Below are 24,363 nucleotides of genomic sequence, written 5' to 3' on the forward strand. Positions count from 1 at the left end.
TGTTAAATACAGAGGTGCTCTGCCAGTGTGACAGCTATACATGAAAGAAAGTATCTTGAACTCAATTCTTGCTTTCACCGGCAACCAATGTAAGTGGTACAATGCTTGTTTAGAACTGTCAAATTTCCTCCTATTAAGGACAAGTTTTGCGCAAATGTTTTGAATACGTTGCATCTTACGCACCTCACAGTTAGCTACACCATACAGTATGCCATTGCAATAATCAAGATGTGAAAAACTAGAGACAAAAACTATAAAATCAGTGGCTGTTTTCGTTAAGTATTTTCGGATGTTCTTAATTCGTAGGTAATTCAACATGGCTGTACGACATTTGCAATTTGCATGATCTTTAAAGTTCAAGGTTTCGTCAAGAAATGCACCGAGATATTTAATTGTGCTTTCACGTTTGACATCATCACCAGCAATGTTAATGGAATGTGTAAAACATTTGTTCAATTGAAGTCTGCTACCAAACATAATAAATTCAGTTTGGAAGTGTTCATTTTCAGTTTGTTTCTATTCATCCAGTCACTGATTATAACTGCGCACCTTTCAAGGTCTCCGATTGTTTTTGATTCTACGGAAACAAATGTAGGACGAAAGCTTTTATTTGCTATATGATCACCACCAAAACCGTTGACTGATATGGATTTTGGAATGACATCAAAAAGAGTTCCAGCATAGGTGACATACAGCCAAGGACCAAGGCAACTGCCCTGGGGCACACTGCATTCAAGATGGCGGTCTGATGAATATACGCTGTTGATATTAATCTTACAAGTACGAGGCCTTAAATAGGAGTCTACCCATTGAAGAGCTGTATCTTAGACGCCATATTGTGCTTTTAGGACATCCAGAAGAATGCCGTGGTCGACAGTGTCAAATGTCGCACTTAAGTCAATCGCAATAAGGGCCGTGACTTCCTTTTTCTCCATACCACTTAGAAGATCATTGACTAACCGAAGTAGCGCATATTCACAGGAATGGTATTTCCTGTATGCAGACTGGTTCTTAGGCAAAAGACTGTTTTGATTTACATGTTTGTTTAATCTGTAAAGAGCAGCTTTCTCAATAAGTTTTGATAGAAATGATAAATTACTCACAGGACGATAATTGGAAAGTCCTAGTTCAAGACCTGCTTTTCTTACAAGAGGTCTAACAACTGCTTGTTTGTATTTCACAGAGAAAACACCTTCTTGTAATGAGAGATTCACGAATTTAGTGATACTAGAGAGAAGTTCATCTACATGTGATTTCAGAATACGTGTTGGCAAAATATCTAACTTTGAAGGCGTAGTATCCAATTCATTGATGAGATTTTTCACTTCAGCTTGAGTCAATTCAGTAAATTTGTTTAAATTCTGTATATCCTTTACTTGAGGTTCAAAGTTTTGGTATTCACTGGCCAATGAATTATTAGACACTCCTTGAGACAGTGAGTTTTAAGATTTGGTACAGTTAGCTCAGATACCAATCCATACAGAGTCTTGGAATCATCTTTAGCATTCTCTATCTTTTCACTGAGTGTGTTTCTCTTTTGACGTTTGATTTCAAAGTTATATTCATTTCTTACTTGTTCATACGTCTCAAACTGATCTGTTTTACCATAACGCCTCCATGTACGCTCGGACTTTCTAACTTGTTGCTTTAGATGTTGCAATTTTTTATAGAACCAAGGTTTGGGTGCTCTCTGAATTGTAGTTTATTTTCTTTTTAGAGAGCGTGCTTATTCAGGACATCCTCTATTTCCGATTCAAACTCTTTCACAAACTTGTCTATATTCTGTGAATCGACGTTTATTGCACTTAGGTCGTTGGAAAATTCTGATTCGTTCAAATTTTTAAAGTTTAAAGTTTACATTTTTTCTTTGCAGTACATTGTGCATGGTTATCGCAATTCTGATTATTGACTTAGAACAATGTTACAAATTTCGCTCCCTTTCCAAATTTATCCCCTATAAAGTAACCTACGGTAAAAAGTAACCTCCGGTAAAAGGAAGCAGTTCCAAAGCAAGACCAAAAAATGTTTCTCTCAAATTCAAAGCTGAAAATTCTGAGACAGACTGTTAACATTTAGGATTTGCTGTGTTATAATAGTTTTGGTACTTTGTATGTGCAATTAGGTTATTAAGTAAAGAACAGGTATAATATTGATCAATTATGAAAATACTATCCGACACTTGCAGATATTTACCTGTATATGTACCATGTAACGTTTCATTTTGTTATCCATTTAAACAAATTCCGATGACATCTTCCCAGTTCCACTGGTGTTGCTAATGTTACAAAGTAATAAAAAAGGTCTGAGCTATTCTTGATATAATATAACAAAGTTTAAAGCGTCTCGAATACTTTGTTTGTTTGGGGTTTAACGCAGTTTTTAACAGCATTTCAGTCATGCAACGGCAGGCAGTTAACCTAACCAGAGTTCCTGGATTTTGTACCAGTACAAACCTGCTCTCCGCAAGTAACTACCAACTTCCCCACATGAATTATCAGAGGTGGAGGACGAATGATTTCAGACACAATGTCTTTTATCAAATCGTCACGGAGAACATACGCTCCGCCCGGGAATCGAACTCGCGACCAGTAGACCAACGCTCTCCCTACTGAGCTAAGCGGGCTGGCTGCGTCTCGAATCCACATAAGGAAAAACCTAAGGATTTTATGAGGCATCACGCAGCAAAATATCGCCAAGGCATTTTTATTTAACGAAAAAAAAACACATTTCGTTCTCATTTAAGAGAATAAAATCTGTAAGGTGATCCTTTGGAAGCGCAGAATGCAACAAAACAAAAATATTTGCAGACTCTGGTTGATTGAGTTTGTTAATGACAGGTAACAAACTTTATTCCAATGTGATTATACATTAAAACCATGAAGTGCTGAACTCTAATTTTAATTAAAAGGCTAAAGTGGGAAAAGTTATCAGTGTGTTCGTGTCACAATTTTCGATACAAGTACTCTATGTCATCAAGCATAAATGCGAAAAACTATAGCATACATAATAAAGCTGAACTATCCGTGTAAATGAGATGAGCGCTATTTTTTATTTCCACTTATTACTTTTATAAAAAAAACACTTTACAACTAACCGGTGTCGGCAAAATTTGTCATTTTTATGCACATGCCTTTACACATTTAATAAATCCGAACTATGGGTATGGTGTGCGAGAAGGGACTGCTCAGTTAAATATCATAATACAAATAACTTTACCATATGTCCACACAGTGCAAACAAGGAAATAGCAGTATGAGCTCCGTCGGTGGAATGTCGAAATACACATGTAGCATTAAAAGTTTGAAAACGCATGAAAATTTGCGATAGCCATAACGGATTCACGGCCGTAAATAACAGATATCGACACTAACTTGCTAATGTAAGATATAAAACCTTTCTTATTCAAGAATGATACTTTTAGCTACAGAACGTCACTGAGCTAAAACGAATTGAAAGTGGTTTTACGGCGAAACAACTCAGTACAGTTTATATCACGCCAAATATGTCTAAATATTGGTTTCAGATCTCAGTTACATCAAAAAATATGAGGTATGGAATCAAATATTTTATGCCTACTGGAATCACAGTAATACAGAAAACAGAACAAAATCTTAGACCCTACATGTCGCCTCTTACCATCATACCAAAGTAAGACAGTGGTACCAATCTTTTCATACCCAAGTTGTATAAGAAAATCATGGACCAAAGAACGACACTACCTAAAAGTTAAACATAAATTTTCACTAATTTTGAAAAGCTGTAATTAAGAAAGTATTTTGGGAAGATCTTTTGAAACATTTGCTGCTATGTGTCACATTCATTTCCCGGAAAGATACTGCCGAAGAGAATTACCGGAAAGTACTCTCAAGTTGTGAATGTCGGAAACAATTTGACCACTACTACTTCATTTTTATTTCTTTGGCACAGTAACCATAAAACATTTGCTACTAAATGATTACCAAATATTATCATCATATTCTGTAGAATCCGCTTTACATAATTCACTGTTCTCTTTCTCTATACTGTTAAAACAGCTTGAACATTGTCAAGTGTAAAGCTCTTTCCTTTCTGTAAGCGTTTTTTCCTTGCACTGTTGTCAATCTTATCGTCAGATTGAATGAAATCATTTTGTTCCGTATTACGGCTATAGCACTTCGGTCTCTGAGAAAACTGTGGCCCTGCGCCTGGTATATCGTAGGATCCTGTTGTGTTCATAGTAACATGGCAATGCAACTGATCTCTGTAATTGAAAATGGTTATTATCGTATAAAGATTAAATAATATAAACAATATGAAACCTTATACCAACCACGTGGTAATAACAATTACTTGCAAAGTCAGAAAGATTAAGCAACATGTCTATAAAATGCCATTTGGTGTAATATAATCATATCTTTTTTTTAATTTGTTTCAGCTTTCGAAAAATAGAAGACATTTCTCATCTTAATTTAATACATTCAATTTTATCACGTTTACAAAATAGATAAATGATTTTGATGAAACTTCAAAATATTCGGGAAAGGAAGTAACTATACACTTATTGAAATGTGTGTCGGTCAATAGTCAAAACTATTGCACAAGGTCCAAAGGGCCGGCGTCAAACACTAGATAACGGATCAGCAAGTCATTCAGTAAGTGCTTTATCACATCGTATCAGAAATACGTTTTTATTTCTCTTCATTAAATTTTCACTTAGGCCGAGCAAAATTTACTCTTAGACAGTTCAAAAGCACGTAACTATTGACCAGCTGTTTATATAAGGAGCCGTATGATACATACCCATATTTTGGAGGATATTCTTGTTTTTGTTTTGGTTGGGCATAGAGTCACACCGATACAGTGTAGGTCATATGGCGACTTTCCAAGCTTTTTATGGTGGATGAAGGCCCCAGGTGCCCCTCGTGACATTACTTCATCTGGCGAGCATTGGGTAGAACCACCAACCTTCCGTTAGCAAGCTGGATGATTCCTCACATTGAGAATTCTACACCCAAAGCAAGGTTTTACAACCTTTATCGTTGAGGGGCAAGTGATCTGAAGTAAGCCAACTTGATCCCTCGGTCACGGAGGCACTAAAGTTTATAAGTATTGACAATATTACACGGTTCACTATAATCTGACTTATTCCGTATAGAACCGTTAAAAGCATTAAACTTACTATATATTCCGCAAAGTATTTTCTTGACGAACAAACCTATGTTGTATTGTAAGAAGGTTCATCTTATAATTATCTAAGGTATCCCATATGTCTTTGACATACTTGTTCATTTCATTCAGTGGTGGAGATTCCCATTTTGTTAGAACGTCTTTAAGATCCTCTATATCTTCATACACCGCATAGTGTGATTTTCTAAAGTCCTTAAATGTATAAAAGTATGAACTAAAGCCGATAATATACATTGACTATCGATTTTGAAAGCCTTAAAAAAAGCCTTAACTTGATAGTTTCATATGTTATGCAAATTAAGCCGGGTCGTAATATAATTAAATCTATTATCAATTCTGTTAAGTTCTTTTTCACAAACTCATATTCATCACATTTTGAAAGGCTTGCAGGTCAATAATCAAATCTAATGCCTGATGTCTGAAATACACTAGATGACTCAAATACTCATGTATCAGTCAAAAAATATTGTGACGTCAGCCGCCGAAAAAAATCACCACTCACTCTTCTACAGAAGAAACTGTTTATCTCCACTTTGGCCACAATCCATGCTCTGTTGACCTCTAACCCTCTCTGCGCATCTTGTTGACCTTCTGATATTATCAGTCACTTGTGCAATGAGGATTTTGAGGAGGATGACAATACACGTGAACAAGAAGCATACCATGAGTATAACACTAACTGTCCTGCAAATATCAACAAAATATAAACATGAGCAAACCAAATCCAAATCAGACATTTCACAGGAAGAATTGTTGTGTAGAAAAGTTATCCAACATCTTCAAATGCCTCTACTTTTTGTAAATTAGTAAAAATTCAGAAGGCACGGTATATTCACATTATATTAAGATGAAAATTTTCATCAAGTTATTTGCATATAAACTGTAGTAACTAGAAACCCAATATGCACTGCAAGTACAGTACAAGGAAACAAAGACAAAAAAGAGCAAAACTGCAGACACAGTAATATAATTATAATACTGAATAGTATATATTGAATGCAGAGCAAGTTGAAACAATATTTTGCTAAATGTACAGTTATTTGAAACAAAACATACACTGAAGGTACATTAACAAGAAACAGACTATATCTAGAATAAACCTACCGTATCCGTCCTCTCCGGTATAATCAACCACGGGTTGTGCTTCTGTCAACGACCGAACGCCAGCGAACAATATTCCCCAGAAGGTACTGGAAATGATTAAAAGTGCCGATGATGATACACAACATAACTAACATATCTCTTGTTTGAATTATTTTGGCGGCAATCATTATTCAACATCAAGCTTTAAAATTATTATGTTAAAAGGCTATGAATAACGAGTAAACACATAGTAGTACAACATCGGAGAAAAATAGTCTTGGTGAAATTATGTCTCCCACACCACTGTCTGTGTGTGTGTTTGTCTCTCTGTCTGTCACAAAGCTTGTCCGCACTCTAAGTTGAACATTTCTCATCGGATCTTCACCAAACTGGAATAAAATTTGTTTGCCAATAAGTTCTCGGCCAAGTTCGATAACTAGCCAAATCGGCCCAGGCACTTCGGAATTATGACCCTTGAATTACCAAAAAATGCTCAGATTTCTTTTAAAAGTAGTACATGGGTCCTTTTGGTGTCAAAAATGTGCACGCGCATGTGCTCTTAGTAAACAGTATATAAAGATTGACTTACTATTTAGATGATTAGGAATTTGTGGGAGACAGGCGCTTTTCTCAAAAGCATCTCTATATTTTTTACTTTATATAATCTGGTATTGTTTCACTAATGTTAAAGCGTTTCTCTGCGGGAAGTTATTTCATTTACACTGTCTTGTCTAACTTGTTGAAAATAAGGTTAGTTCGAGGTTGGCATGCCCTAAACGCGTTTAAATCGCCAGTTTCCTTTATACAGGTTACTGACTGATCCGAGGTGATACTTGTTTTTTGTCCGTTTCTTATTCTATGTTTGTGTGTATATATATTGTCTTGTTTGTTGGTGGTGTTTCTTTCCCCATCGCTTCCTCGCATTCATGCCCCTCTTCTTCTACTATAAGTGATGTCAGGTGCGATCATATTTTTGCCACTGGCCGTCCCTGGGCTGTCCTCCTGCTTGTGTTTGTTTTCTGCGTGCGTGTGTGTGTTTGTCTTGTTTACGTGCAAGTTTGCGCTGTTGTGGTTTTCAGTGTAGGGAGAGAGCGGTTTTGGAGCGTGGCTTTCCCTGTTGAATATTCATCCTTACTTTTGTCCACTTCGCCCAACACTTCCATCATTTTATCTACCCCATACCCATGTTTGTATTTTGCCTATAATTAAAATGTACATGGATTTTTGAAGCAACCCGTCTGCTATATTTTCCTGTTATAGTTTCTTTTTGTTGCGGGCCTATTTTGGTGTGCATAGCTCTTTGGTTGTGCTTTCGATAAATCTACCCTTACCTTTTTTGAACGAATAATCAGATATAACGTCGTAGGAAGAAAGTCTATAGAGTAGTTATATTACATAGCATCAACAAAACATGGTCTTTAACGAGTAATTAATCATAGCCTATATCATAACATCGGACAATATGATCTTTACATTATGATCATATTACATAACATAGAAAAAGCATGGTCTGTACCAATTAATCATATATAGCATCGGAAAATAATAACATAACATAACATAAGTTTTATTAGTCTTAAGCATAAATAGCTCATCGACATAAGCACAACTGAATATTCACAAGCATGCGTAAAAAACATATATAGAGCAAAAACATGAAATATATTATATATCGAGAAACACATAGTGCAAAATTCTTCTCACATTACATTGCATTAAAGTTTTATATTTAAGTTAAACCATCTCATTTCTGATATTAGATCGTCTTCGTTTAAAAGCCTTAGTAATGAATAAGGCTAGCTTATTAAGCACTGACTTGTTTGAAAAATTTAACAATTCGATAAACTTGTATACACTTGCATTTCTATAGTAATACATTTTAATGTATTTTTTCCTTAAGTCATTATACAATGTACATTTTAAAATGAAATGGAATTCATCCTCTATATCATTTAAAATACAGAACCAACACAGTCTTTCATTTCGAGGAATAGGATTGTTACTATGTTTAGCTTTCTCTACCAACAAATCATGTGACCCTAGTCTTTTATTAGCAATTGCACGTCTATGTTTCAAACTGTTTAATACTTCAAGACATCAGCCATTCCAAACGTCTGTTTCATTTCTTTATACAAGTATAAGGATGGATGACTGTTCAAGTTTTCAAGCCAGCTAGATAAAAATGTATCTTTTAGCCTTTGTTTTAAAACAGACAGAAACAAGTTAAAATTAACTGATCTTGGATAAACCCAGATCTCACCAGGGGCCGTATTCATAAAGCATCTTAAGTATAAGTTTTGACTTAAGCTGAAGATTTTACTTAAGTTTGTGGTGATTTCAGCTTAAGTCAAAGTAAAAACTTCAGTCCTACTCATAAAACAGCTTAAACTTAAGATACGTAAGAAATGACTTAAGTCAGAAAACAAAATGGTGTCGTGAGTACGAAAAAAGTGTTGTTTTTCAGATAAAATCACTTTAAACATAATTGTGCATGTTGTATCTGTCTGAAATTAATCCTGTTCTTTTTAATGTTTTCGTCCACAATAAAAGCCAAGAATTACGTTTTAATTTTTTTTATGAATAACAAATATACTTAAGTAAAATAAATTTCTTACCCAAGTAATACTTAAGTGAATAATCAGTTTCTTATACTTAAGATGTTTTATGAATACGGCCCCAGATCCCAGTTGATGCAGCATATTTTTCATGTTCAGTGATCAATTATCAATATTGTTTTCCGTCAACCTTAACATAATTTCCAAATACGCATTTTATATACATATACAATTTTCACATCTATTATGCAATTTTAGAAAAAATTTTACCAGTCTCACTTTTCATTCATATATCAATGGTAATCTTCCCGATTCACCATATAGTCTTGTATTAAAAGCAGACATTTTTTACATTAAAAACCCACTTCAAAATTTCCTATGAACACGTTCGATAGACTCAGCACTTGAAAACCCCCATACCTCACTGGAGTACGAGAGTACCGAAGTTACAAATGAAACAGTCTCCGGATTTAGTTTGCAAATCCGGAATTTTCGCAAACTCGGCTACCTTTTGCCTTTGACTTTTCTCTGATTTTTTGACATTAAACGACAGTTCTAGCTCCAAAGAGTAATAATTGGTCATTTCCTTCTTTATATGTTAAAGAATGAATTCATGGGAGGTTTTCAAAGTTGGTCCTCCCATGGGAGTATTTTTTCCTCCCATGGGGTTTTTGCTAACCCAACGGAGGTCCAACGGGTGAATTTCTCCCACTTCACCAATTACGGGAGAAAAAATCGTGGGTTTTTTTCTAAAATTTTCAAATCAAAATATTTTAACTCAGATTTATAAATTACACAATAAAAAACTGTTCTTACATGATTTCGCGTTGAAAAACGACTTTTGCAAAAAAACTCCCATTTCATTATGGGAGGAAACCCCCCACTGGCGACTCGATGAAATTTTGAAACTGCATTTAATGTTTCACTTTTTGTTAATTAATTATAATTTTATCAATATCGGTATAATAGATATCAAGAGTAAATAGTTTTGACTTCTAACATGCAGTGTTTATTACATTACATCAGAATTAAATTTTCATACCTTTGCTTCAGGTTTTAACTTTAGCTCAACTAAATATATTTTCCAACTATACGCAAGTAAATAGTCAATAGCACAAACTATCGACCTGTGATTTATATATATATCTTAGGGAGTCGTGTTGTTATAAGCCTGTAAAAAGTATCCATTCATTACAAAGGAAACCTCACGTTCACATACGACAATATTCGACACACTGTCGGCTAAAACAAACTTTTGTGAAAGCAAAACTGGCAACTCTCTTAAATGAATCATTCATTTATACTGCTGATTTAAAAGTGATAGATTTTCATTGAAATACGATGAAGTAAAAATGAGTTTTTGTTTCGTTTTCTGTTCTTTGCACAAGTACCTACAATAAATTGACCTAAGTTCTAGTGAAGACTGTAATAATGTCACTCGATATATCCCCCGTCCTCTAGCAACTAAAAACTAATTTCAAGGAATTGTTAAGTGTAAGAAATTAAAGTTTGATATCTGGTTATTAATGGATAAAATGTTTTGCACAATAGAAATCGTACAGGTACAAATATATTCTAAATATGTTGTATATTACCATTGGCATCCCAAGTTTGTTAAAATTCACTAAAGTCTACAAATGTTAAAGCGTTGATTATTTTTACTTTGTTTTTTGTCTTAAAAAAAGGCCTTAAAACTAAGAACAAATGAATTGGAATTCGTTGTAATAAAATATATATAGTTTTTGCTTGCATAAACTCATTCATTTGTTATTATTTATTACATTACTGCGTATGGTTTTATTGTTCTATTTCACTGACCTGTCAAAATGCATATTGATTGCACGGTCGGTTATTTTAATCTTCGTTTGAGTTTCGGTACATTCCATATCGTGTAGGGAAAGTAACCTGCAATTAAAATGGTTTGCGTGTATACGGAGGTACGAAAGTCACGATAGTTCAGTGGTCACTGCTTGAAACCTTGAGGTCTTAAGATCGAAACCGTGTAATGTCTGTGATTTTTTTTCACAAATTTCAACAAACACTTGGTACATGTACATTTTTTTATCCAATATTTCCTCCATTGTATTTTAACAAGTTTTTTTTTCATATTGTTTTTTATTCGCAGTTCATTTCAGTATATTACAAAATTTCATAGATATGAATTACAACAAGCTATATTGATGATTCAGTTTCGATCGTTAAAATGTTAGTACGAAACACATTTTACCGCGGATTTCTATTTTCCTCTGTCCATTTGTAATTTAAAACATAAATCAATAAAAAACTAAAAATGAAAATTAAAAAAGTTCTCGCTAATGGGCTCGAACCAGCAATTTCCCGCATATTAGCCACCGAGCCACAAATACGAACGACGAGTATGGGTTTCACTTGCAATACTTATTATGATATTTAGACATTTATCTAAAATTTATTTCCGTAAACCATACGGACAGCACCGAAGTTGGGCCAAATATTAAGATATCGAACGCAATCACATTTGACGGGTTAAAAATTAGCACAACAGACGATAAACTGTAAATGTTAAAGTTAAATATAATAAAATGTCTGTTCTGTACTTTTTTAACACTTTTTCTCCGTTCTGCTTCGTTTTTAAAGTTTCTCAAGATACAATAAATATGCAACAAACGGTTAAAATCTACAAACCTGAATAAAGTCCTTAATCAGTGCCTGTATATTCTCTCGCACTAATCCAATTTAAAGTCACTACGGCGTGACAGCGGGGGGATTTATGACCTGGTGCGCTTAATTGGACGGATCCATTGCAATTCGGACTGGTGTTAGATGAGCTATAATATGACATTTTTATTACATTGTTATGTCACATGATAGATAAGGTTTTAAAGTCTCTTTAGACCATTATCTAATTAAGTGTTACGGTATAAGGAATGTTTGTTTGTTTCTTAATCAGTCTTAAATCGAAATATTTCTTACAGTGTTGACATCAGATGCAATATTTTCGCTAACACGCAGGTAAAATGTAAAAAGAAGTAAAAGCATGTTTGAAATTCGATCGTACTTATTTTCTTTTCATGTGTTTTATTATTTTTTTTTTATTTGATTACACAGCGTGATACGCATTTAGTTTATACATTTATTTTTGGTCAATTGTAAAGCAAGTTCTACAACTTACATTAATCACTCTCGACACCTCATTCCTGATTGAATCCATCGCCAAGATGGTATGGGAGATGTGGCAAGTTTCCCTTTAATGCTGAGCGCCAAGCAAGGGAACTACTAGTGCCATTTCACGTCTTTGATATGACGTGGCCGGGGATCGAACCCACGGCCTCCCGTACTCGAAGTGGTCGATGCGCATTCGAAAACGTCATACACAAATTCATGACAGTAGGGTGCTGAAACTGGGGAAAAAAAGTAGTTCTTTTTTAGATAGGGAATCGGTCCAACCGAAGAAACGAAAATCCGGATCGATCCCTCTACAGTAACATACGGTATATACCGAATGCGATATACTATCGAAGGAATTAAAAAAAATGTGTCTTTCCGACACCTGCACGGAGCGTCTGACTTCGGATTTTTGGAAGAATACACTTTTTCCTTGTGCGTTATAAGCGTCCACATAACTTGTCCATCAGTACAAGCATGGGCAGTATTTTTTAATTATTACAAATTTTACCTTTAAATCCCGATTGAGGCAGTGCCTTGGTTCATATTATTTTTTATATTTTCTTTATATTTGAATACCATGGAGCGAAATTCAAATTCTGTTTGCTTTTGCATACTTATTAACTGATTAATACTTTTCGGGAAATTCCACTTTTTTTTAAAATTCATACTCTTAAGAATTCAAGTTTGGTCCTGTGGCAGTAAAAACGAAAATCATTCTGTTTGGAACATTGAACGTTGTATGCCTGATATTAAAGTCACCCGTTGTATATCAGTAAATTACTGAATAAAAATAATACAATAATGTTATGTATTAAATTTAATTTGTATTTCACTAATATTGCTACCGATCAGACACTCTCTTACCGCTCTTGTTCTTTTATTATCATTTATGTCTGTATATTTTCTTTGCTCATATTATAGCATATATTTTGAAGAATGATAAATATTCGAGTACTCATACGAAAGAAATACCTGGGACAAGCTTCTAGAGAGTGAATATAACTTGCATAGTAAATCGTGAGTTTGTCCGTTGGTCTTGTAGGAATTGAGACTAATAATTATAATAATAATAAAAGCACACCCAACGCACGTTAGAGCATATATTAACGTCCCTCTTATGAAAAATAATTCACGAAACAATTTTAGTCTATATATATTCTGGTGGTCTGTGTAAAAATAACGGGAAAATTTTATATATTTTACAACGAATCAGATTTTACATCTTGAAAGTTCGTTATAACTACCATTTAATTTATGTTACTTTTTTATAATTCAAGAAACGAAATGAAGAACGACACCGAAATACCAGTTAAATTAACATTTCCGCGGAAATTAGATAACGACCCTCCCTTCTTAAGTATGTTCGCAATAAGCACTTCTATAACAGACGGACTTTAGAAAAATAAGCAAGGATCCAAACAATTTAAAAGCAATAAACTTCTGACACACTTGTATATATCTTTAAAAGATCTGACCGCAGCATTTGTGTTAAAACGTATAACTGTTTCTTTTCTTTCCTTTTTTTTTTGCCTTAAGGAAAACTGGATATGATAATACCAACATGAGCAACAAAATATTACTCCGGGTATTTTGATATAATAAATTAATTTTCTATTTACTTTGAAGTTTTTCATTGATTTTTTTCCAAATTTTGCATATCTGATCCATTCTGATATGACAATTTCGTCTTGGTACTACCAAAACACATCCGCTCAAATATTTCAATAATTCTCTGGATAAATATTACATAATATTTAATGTTTATTCTTATATTTATAATTGCCGCATTATTCTATATAAATTTACTTACTGACAACATAACCTAGCCAATAAACAAGCTCATTTCGGAAAATTTCTGTCAAAAAGAATATTGTTTTATTGTTGAAACAATGCACAAGTATACGTCATGCCTGCAGTGTGACTTATCTTTTTCCGTTGTATCTGACTGGCTGAAATAGAGGACCCTTTTAACTTTGTGCAAATGAATGGGAGTGGTATAATATAACGGGTCAAGCTGTGTTTTATTGGCGTTGAACCAATATCGTTTAATTATGTTTTCTACAATCTAAATGTTGATGAGACAGCTGTAAATATTACATTTTAAGGGATTCGCAAAATACACACTGCTTTTAACACACTGGAATTATTTACGGCGTCAAACGCTTGGAGAAAATATATCTTTAGTAAATAGTAAAAAAGTAATGTTGCCGTTTTTATGATTTATTTACTCACTGTGTATCATGAATTATTGAAAAATAATTTCCGCATTCAAGGACAACAGTTTGCAAAATGAAACACATATTCACAAAATACATAAAAACATAGCTGACCGAAAAAAAGTCAGTTTCTGTTTGTAAATGTGAATGCATGAAATGCAAACCAAACATTCTGTAGGCATTGTTTCAGGCAATTCCATGTTACTGATTGTGTCTTCTCTGCCTACCCCGACCTCTACTCTCCCGTCCCTATGTACTCCGTGAACTTATTTTTTCATAAAAAGGGTAACAATATTCAAAAGGAGGTCAACTCAATTTTAAGTCTCTCAAAATGTTGAAATATACAGTTTTACCCTTACTATGCTAAATTGCTTTAATAAACTTGTCCAAATTTCAGTTTGGACGGTACTATTCACTGTTACAAGAGAACGCTGACTGAATTGCGAACATTGCAGATCTTGATCAAACTGCACTGATGCAGGCTGATCATGATCTACACTGGTCGCAAAGGCAGAATCAGCTGTGTCCAGCATTATATAGGTTAAGATATATGATATATAGTTTTCCTTGTTATCGGAGTAATGGAATTAAACTTTAGTTTATTGGTATGTTTAAAAAAATTCTGAATACGTTGAAAACATAAACGTAAGGTTGTGTAAATAAGACAGGATTTAGAAAGCGAAATATTCTATTTGCCGTGATGTTATATTTTATTACGTCGTATATTGGTCGGTGCTACACAGTCGGCCTGGTGTCGTATGATCACTAGGTAAGAAACGCGCATTACGTAATACCCCACAGTCATTGCGCAAGTGAAAGATAATTATCTAAAGAGAAATAAAAGATTTTGACGTATTTAAAGTTTCCGGCTCATATTCCTTTCAAGAAACTAAGTTACGACTGTGATTGAAAAGGAAACAAATTATAAATTATATTAAATCAATAGTAAATAATTATCTGCTCTTCTGATACCCGGTCCCATTTTAACTTGATAAATAAAACTGTTGTTCGCGGCGTTGACTTGTCTCTTTTTTTGTGCTGCACAAATATTCTGTTTTGATGAATGCGAAGCAGTAACATAAAACATGGAGCTATGATATTTTTCAATCTTCTCTCCAACAAAACTATGGATTTCTTCTTTCTCTCGCTTAACAAACATTATTCAAATTCAAAGTATATATCAAAAATATATAAAAATATAAGACATAATATTCGATAGCATTTTGGAGCAATTAATCCAAATACTAGTACAATAAGGATTTATCTGAATCATATCAATATTATCATAAATCTTTTCTTTTTTTTTTTTTTTTTTTTACATAATTTTAAAAAATAAGGACACAACAATGGGTCGCACACATGTCATTGATGTGTTTTGTGAAAAAAAAAAAAAAAAAAAAAAAAAAAAACAACAACAACTTTCGAATACACAATTACTAATTACTTAGCCGTAAAAAGCGACATTAAAACGTTAAATGTACGGAATTCCGTTATGGCCATCGCCTTTGAATGTGTTCATCTGAAACGCGATACTCGATGGTACGAAGATGAAAACGCGAAATCACCAAACTACGATAACGAAAACACGACAACACGATGACGAAAACGCGATCATGCGATAGTATGATCGTACAGTCGCGTTTTCACCATCGTAATATCGTATCATCGTGTTTTCGTTACCGTAGTATCGTGATTTCGCAAATTCATTACCGTACTATCACGTTATCACCATCGTACTGTCGCGTTACCAGTATCATATTGTCGCGTTATCATCATCGTACTATCGTATTATCACCATCGTACTGTCACGCTATTACCATCGCAATGTTGCGTTATCATCATCGTATTGTCGCGTCATGATCATCGTACTGTCGCGTTATCACAATCGTCACTATCGTACTATCGCGTTATCACAATCATACTGTCGCGCTATCACCATCGCACTGTCGCGTTATCATCATCGTACTGTCGCATCATCATCATCGTACTGTCGCGTTATTACCATCGTACTGTCACGTCATCATCATCATATCGCCTTCCGTGGCCTATGTGCATAGGAGAATTCCCCAAGCAGAGTTCTGGTTAATATTTGTCATGTTAATTTAGTACTGTTAAAATTCAAAATGATTTATGTTGCTTGTTCATGGGTTGTATAACGTTTTCCAGGTAAAACCAAGTATGTTATTTTGCAAACACTCCGCAGGTCAATCGCTATGAGTTTTCTATGTTGTACAAGATTAATAACAACAAAAGAGAATGTCATATTGTAACATGATCAGAGAGTGTTTTGTGTCTAACATGAATATTTTCACAAATATGTCGATGAATGTTTTCGGCACAAATATGATGGCTTTTATTTCTACACTGAAAATTAAATTCAAGCGAATGCATGTCTTGTAAAACTCAAGTTATCGATGTTGAATTCCATAAGACGCATAACCACGCTGAAATCGGAACATCGCAAATATTCGAAGAATTTTTTTTTTTTTTTTATTATTATTTTTTTTTTTTTCAGTTTGCATGGCACATATTTTCATTTTAATGCAGTAACGTCTGGGGATTTTCTTCAGAAATACATAGCATTTCATTTTCAGTTTTCACATGTCAAAATAAAAAGTAAAGCGGTTAACAACCAAAAGTGATAGAGTTAATATCCTTTAATCAGAAATGTTATTCATGATTTTACAGGAATGAGAAATGCAGTCAAATTTTCAAAGCCTGTTGAACTTGTTCGCCTCCTTAAATTCATTCTCTGTAAATGTCTATTTAGTTGCCAATACAAAATGAATAGTTAATTATGTTGCTTTTGGCTAACTGGCACCTGTAGCTAGTGGAGATCATCAATAAAAATCATGATTTTCATACATGAGGACCCGGGTTCGAATCTGCATATCGCCCTATCTTGAGGGCGGGAGCTGTAGTTCTAAAAGCATAACTTCTAATCTTTTAATTTTGAGCATGCACATGCGCACCGGAAGGCAATGATGCCATAATGATTATGCGACAGTACGATGATGTTAACGCAACAGTACGAAGATAATAACGCAACAGTACGATGATGATAACGCGATAGTACGATGATGATAACGCGAAATAACGATACTATGATAACGAAAACGCGACAGTGCAATGGTAAAAACGCGACACGACAGTTTATCACATTATCATCATCGTACTATCGTATAATCGTGTTCTCGTTATCGTAGTATCGCGTATTTAACATCGTGTTGTCGCGTTTTCGTTATCGTTGTTTTGTTATTTCGCGTTTTCATCGTCGTACTATCGAGTATCGCGTTTCAGATGAACACATTCAAAGGCGATGACCCTAACGGAATTCCGTATAAATGCGATCTACTGATTAATGTGTGATTTGTATCTTTGTAGATGTAGCTGCTCACCCCTCTAATATTTAGCCGCTCCGATAAGGCAGGTGTTGATTTTGAGTCAGTAATTCGACCAATGGGTTAGCCGTTTGCTTCCTGTTGTGATTTAAAGGATGCCGTAAATGTGTCACAGTGCACCATCTCTGATGAGCACTGCCCTATTGACAATATTATGCCTGTCGTTACTTATATGAAATAATGTTGAAAAACGGGATTAAACCGAAAATAATACAAAGAATACTAGCAATCAGTTTAATTGCGACATATACCTCCCGTAGACCTTGAAACGGAAACGGACAAATAAATTTTAAAAAATAGACATTTATATTTATTTCACTGTTTTTATCTTATAGCTTGTAAGGTCACCGAAGTAAAAGAATATCAAAGAAAAACTATTTTTCGAAAACATTGATCTTTCATATATTCAGTTACAGTATTTTGGACACTTGCTGACTTTTATATTGATTAACATGATTAAAATTCAAGGATGTGTCAAGGACATTGCCTGTTTTAAATTTTTGTTATCGTTTAAAGTGCAATATCATGTAATTGCGAATATTTATAACATGGTAAAAAAAGTGCAATAAGCTAATTTATCAGCTGCGCATTTGTATGAAATCAAAATCAAGTCAGCAAAGAATAATAATACCGTAAACGTAACTTATTTGCTCATTGAAAATCACGTAATGATTAATGTTTATGGTACAGTATTAGTTTTACACAATTGTTAATGTTAGTTCTGTTTAATTAAGGTTCCTTTGGAAATGAACATGTAAAGCTAACTAAACAAACTACAAAAGTATTTTTCATTTACAGTATAATATACTGATGTAAAAATGAAATATTAAAATATAAAAATAGAAATCAAAGCTAATCCATTTTAAAAAGGGATAAGCAAAGAGAAAAAAAAAAACAGCAGGCCTGAATGAAACAAGATTCAAACTTGAAAAGCAGACTGAAAATTAAGAGCTGACTGCCAAAAAAAAACCCGCTAAATTCAGTTAGATAAAACGATGCGGCTGCACAAAGTATTCAGCAAAAGCGTAGAAACAATCTGACATAAAGAACCACTAATGCAAATCTTAATTTTGACCATACAGGTAACAAGAGAAAAACGTCACGGGTGAATTCCTGCGGAAGCTGTAAAACCCGCCCGCGGGCTATTACGGTGCGCGTTAACATATTTATTACCTCTAATAGAAGATAGCTAGCATAATTTATTTGAGGTGAGATCTCTTATAAGCATAAATAACTTTACACGAAAATAAGCATTTAGAGTTCTTGTTATTATTATTATCATTGTTGTTGTTATTATTATTTATTTATTTATTATTATTATTATTACTGTTAACTTGTTGTTGTTGTTATTATTATTTTTAAAAAATCTGTTGTAATTACAAATTGTTGCGTAAACTACCAAGAACAGATTCTGTATATGAAAGTAAGAATAAATGGGGGAATAACCCCATTTTCAAAACAGGAGAATAACCCCATTTTCAAAACAGGAGAATAACCCCATTTTCAAAACAGGAGAAATTCTCCCGCAGGTGAACTCTCCCGCTGGAGTTCGCCAGTATCACATGTGGGAGGAAACCTCCAGTGGGAGATTTTCACAACGGTTATTTTCAGGTTTAATATAGAAACAACACGACAGTAAAGACTAAGATATACTTACCAGCGATAAATAATGAATTTCAGAAATTTTGTTAAAACCCAATGGGGTATTTCTCCCGCAATTCTTAAAGTGGGAGAAAACCTCCGATTGGACCTCCCATGGGATAGCGAAAACCCCGCGGGAGAAAAAAATACTCCCATGGGAGGACTAACTTTGAAGCCGTCCCAAGAGTTCGTTGTTTGAGATATTTGAAAGGAAATGGCCAATTATTTCTCTATGAGACCCGAACTATTGTTAGGTGTCAAAAGATCACATAAAAATCAAAGATAAAAGGTAGCTGAGTTTGCAAAAATTCCAGATTTGCAAACTAAATCCGAGACTGTTATGAGTCAAACAGGTTAAACAAAATAATCATGACAACATGTAGAATAGGTATTGTTTGTTTTAAGTTACAACACACGAGAACAATTAGTGTTATTAAGTTGTAAATATATTCTCTTCCTCAGTTCATGAGAATATTTATTTGCAACTTGATGTTGCACTGTGTTAATCTTAATACCCGGCACACCTTTCCATCTATAGTGATGTAACAATCCAATAGAAGGATCAACGGAATAGTGAGATCCGTTCATAGTCCGAACAAAGTGAATACCCAGCGTTTCAACGTTGTCAGCTTTTGCAATATATTTTGACCTATCGAAGGTTTGAAATACGAGTGTGTGTCTCAAAGTATTGGCCTGCGTTATCAAATTTCCTTCAGTTTTCTCTCGGCTTTTGTTTCTTATAAAAATTACGTTTCGAAAAACGTATGCATTTTTAGAAGGAAGTCTGTGTAAAATATCGTTCCATGTCATGTCCTCATGTTTCTGTGGAATAATCAACTCATCAATGTCCATAACAGCAATGTATTTACTGTATCCTTTCGTTCTATAAAGACAATCATTCAGGGCTGCAAGCTGTCCACAATAATGCAATAAATAAGTATTACAAAGGTATTTCGGTAACGGCCAGTTGATGATTGTAATGAATTCGCTAGATTGATACATTTGCAGACGTGTCATGACGTCACTAGAACAACTGTGAACATATATATCAACTTTATCAACACCCAAGAGCATTGTCATTTCAAGCCATTCTAAAAGTTGCATGTTTTTTGAAAAGTTGTTATGCAAAGGTGACAAACACACAGTGAAATTTCGCATTGTTGGAAATGTCGTTGGAATCAGGTGTACAGGTAAAATGTTGTCATCACTTCTAAAATCTTTGTTCTTTGAAATTGTTAATGTACTGGGAGGCTTGTGTCCATTCAGTTGACATATTACATAGACTGCTTTATACCTGAAATATTTTGTTAACAAAACATGACAGCCTAACAACAAAATATATCTGAATATATATAACAAATCAACATAAAATTGAGCTTTTTATAGAAATTCTATCTTCCTGTTAGTTTTTGATAATGTTGTCATGTAAAGCCATAAGTCGTAAGCATTCGAGCCACCTATAGGATTTTAATCTTTACTATTTACGTCTTCAATCATCATCAATCATTCGCCGTTTTTGTTGTGTTCTGTTAAGTCAAGGTAACTAGAAATCAGTAAGTCCGGTGTTGCAACAAAAGCTTAGAAAACTTAAATAAAAAATAAGAAATGACAATGATTTCTAACGCTTTTTAAATCATCGTTACAACTAACTTTTAAACAACAATTTATTTATTTATTTTGTTGGGTTTAACGTCGCACCGACACAATTTTAGGTCATATAGCGACTTTCCAGCTTTAATGGTGGAGGAAGACCCCAGGTGCCCCTCCGTGCATAATTTCATCACGAGCGGGCACCTGGGTAGAACCACCGACCTTCCGTAAGCCAGCTGGATGGCTTCCTCACGTGAAGAATTCTACGCCCCAAATGAGGTTTCTAACCCACGTCGATGAGGGGCAAATGGTTTGAAGTCAACGACTCTAACCACTCGGCCACGGAGGGCCCTTTTAAACAACAAAAAATGGTGAATACTGCAGATCAAAAACTTCAACAACTTAATCAGAAGTTAGCATTTCGGAAAAAATGGATCTATGAAACAAACACAACAGTTGTCGTTAATCACCCTATATTGTCAAATGTCTTTGACCCGATAATGTAAAGGAATTCATGACTAAATTCAATGGGTTCTTATATGCTTTGATACCTCCCGAGAATGAAATGTTTATTTTCAAACAACTAGGCATGTAATTATTCCGCATCTGAACTACATGTACTGCCTATATTTTGATAACTGATAAAATATTGTCTTGCGTGGGGGGGGGGGGGGGGGGGGGGGGGGGGGGGGGTGGAGGGGGGGGTGAGCATGTTATTGGTGAGCATGTTATTGTTTATTTAAAGAAGAGAGTAGATCGTTTTGAGTAAGATTTTATCAGCATTTTGCGCATTCTCTGTATCATTGACCAGACAAATTCAGTGTTATGTATCATTTATAGTACACTTTCTTCTTTTTTATATTAAGAAATTAAAAAGCATTATAGTAGAGCTACACAGGTTAAGCCGAGAATGTCCTTGACACATATCTAAATGTGTCTTCCAGTGTGTAAAGAAGGTTTTTAACTAGTGAGCTATTTTTGACCCTTGATGAAACAGTATCGAACCAATATTCGTTACATGGACTATAACTTTGACCAACTGTAAGTTGATAGTAAAATTGCTAACACATTCGAGCGGCGAAAAAAATGATGCTCTGGGTAAGGTGACCTAAAAGTTCTTACTTACTTTCGACCAAGGTGATCCGGGATAACCATAATGTGTCCCCTTAAATATCTATATGAGGGCGATTTGTTGTTGTATCTTAAAATGCAATATACTGCAGTAGCATTTTTAAGCGCAGATACACCAATCACTCGTATATGGCCTGCTCTGAAATTTAAACAAAATAACAAAATTATTATTGTTTAAATACTGTAGCCAAAAACATAATTATAATATCGTCATAACACAATCATTTAGATTCTATTACTGTTTATCGTTGCGCTTATGTGTTTAAACGCAAAATTACCATGCAAGGTAGTATCTAAAGATGACTTTAAAAGAATCTTTAGATATTTTAGATAATCTGTGACTGGACTGAAAAGCTGCCATTCTTTATTTAAAACATATTAACAAATTGGTCATGCCAAGACCTTGATATACAGATGAGTACCATGTTTTCAGTTTATTCTTACATTCAGCGTGTAAAACAACCCAAAAATTGAGATAAAAGATAGAGAATTTCCATAGCTTTTAACGAAATATATTACGTAGTCTTCATTTCCTGAGTTGCAACATTTTCTCTCCGACTGTCACGGTTTCTACTCACAATCTGGTGAAAAGTTGTGTTCGACATTGTTGACACCTAAAAAAAAACGTTTAAGGTAGCAGGGTACACTTCGAATTTTGGCCCCCGTCAATATTTATTATAATAACTTCGTGATTTTGGATGTCTGTAAATTAAGGTTAGAGATAATGATTGTTAATTCTTTAGAAAATTTATACAGCCGGTACATGTAAAATTCTGATGTCAGTTGTAAAACTAACTGCTGGTAGCTTTGTATGAATCAATGAGACACCTTTTCGCGGAAAAATTCAAATCACGGAAGGGTTCCGTGCTTGTTGATTGATACTCCGGAACATTTTCGCTGTTTTGTAAAAAAAAAAAAACGAGCTGGATGGGCCCCCATTCAGTTTATATTCTGAAGTTCAGTAAGGACTATTAAACTGAGAAATGCAATAAAACTAGACATTGTTCTTGCAGCGGGATCATTGCAGGCTGTTCAAAACGTGCAAAATTGTTGATTTTGGCATGCTATTTTTCATGGATGGTGTAAAATTTTCGTTTTGATAACTTTCTTTATTCTTGTATGAGAATCCTGATCTTGCTATCAATTAAAAGCACGAAACATGCACTCAATTTATAAAATGGCCACCCTGATTCTGCTCATAAGGGAAGTGCAATATTGCGACTCGCTACATGTAAGACTGTCCGTGCCCAAAATTTTCGATCCTAAGTGTACCCTGCTACCTTAAATAGTTAAACGCCTGTAGGGGGAATATGTTTACTAATAGCACCTACATTTTAACTATTGTTGCATCTAACTGCCTATAGTTGCAACTAAAATACGTTCGATCACACGCATGCGCAGAAGCACTTAATGTTTCTAACTATAGTATACAGTAGTAGGTGACCAAACTAGGCATGTAAAGCCTTACATGTTTTTCGTAAATCATTTCAAACAATATGATATATTACCGGTAGTCGAAGTATGCGGAATATACGAACATATCTGTATCATTTGATATTCTTTGAAACATTTCCTTGGAGTAAGTTTCATCTACCATGTCCATATCATATGTTTCTTGGATACCTTCAACGCATTGTAGAAATATTTATGAATGCATTATATAAATATCAACAAACTGAGCTAAAAGTGATATATTTTTAAAAATAGTATGACATCTTTGTATTGAAACGCGCAAAACAGTTTAACAAGCCGAAATATACTTTATTTTATACAGTTTTAACATTGAAAGAAACCAAAACTGTGCAGTCAATATACTTTCAAGTTTTAAAATTGTGAGAAGACAATTATAACTTTCTTCAGCTGTGTTTGTTTATCTCGCCTCCTACAAGTTTCTTGCATTTTTATTGGTCAATAGACGTCACGTGGAGACAGGAAATATTCCATATCCTGCTAGTAGGCATGAAGGTGGCAGTTAGCCGGATATGCCTCCGTGGTCCACTCGAATGTAGTCCATATCAATACATAGTGCAACTTTCCCGCCTAGTAAAGGCCGTTTTCATGCCAGATATAAGCTTTATTGATGCTTGATTGTAAAAAGGAATGTCCGCATATGATTTTAAGCTACGTTATATGCTTCAAAAGTTGATCTGAAGCTGCCTTGTAAAAGGAAAGTGGAAGTAGGTATTTCCTGATGTCTACCTACGCAATATTAGCGTTTTCATCGCGTGTCTCAGTCACGTGACCATGGTTTCACTGCATTATGGTCAACCCCATATTTTTTGGTATATTTTGATTGCCTAAAGACAGACCTTCAAGACAAGGGTAGTCTCGCAGGAAGTGAAAGGCTAGAAATCTTGATAAAAATATGTTATAAGATGTTAATTTTATATAGAAAATAGTAGCGGAGGCATTTAATACCTTCATACCTAGTAC

The 24,363-nt window shown here is 34.4% G+C and overlaps 1 protein-coding gene across 7 annotated transcripts in view; it reads right to left on the minus strand.

Annotated features, from left to right (window-relative positions):
• Positions 1-6,362: 6,362 nt before the first annotated feature.
• Positions 6,363-24,363, minus strand: part of LOC123528776 (uncharacterized) — a 75,560-nt gene continuing 57,559 nt past the window's right edge. For 4 of the 7 annotated variants that reach the window (XM_053521752.1, XM_053521751.1, XM_053521750.1 and 1 more), the window contains exons 3-5: positions 23,439-23,553; positions 21,926-22,069; positions 7,796-20,503 (exon numbers count right to left, since the gene is read on the minus strand). In XM_053521752.1, the coding sequence (XP_053377727.1) occupies positions 19,615-20,503; positions 21,926-22,069; positions 23,439-23,553 (1,148 nt within the window). In that variant the 3' untranslated portion in view covers positions 7,796-19,614. Of the gene's footprint in view, positions 7,449-7,795; positions 20,504-21,925; positions 22,070-22,449; positions 22,545-23,438; positions 23,557-24,363 lie in introns of those variants that run through there. The other 3 variants (XM_053521755.1, XM_053521756.1, XM_053521754.1) reach the window with 3 other exon arrangements.

The sequence above is a fragment of the Mercenaria mercenaria genome, chromosome 13 (assembly GCF_021730395.1).
Source record: "Mercenaria mercenaria strain notata chromosome 13, MADL_Memer_1, whole genome shotgun sequence".
Lineage (NCBI taxonomy): Eukaryota > Metazoa > Mollusca > Bivalvia > Venerida > Veneridae > Mercenaria > Mercenaria mercenaria.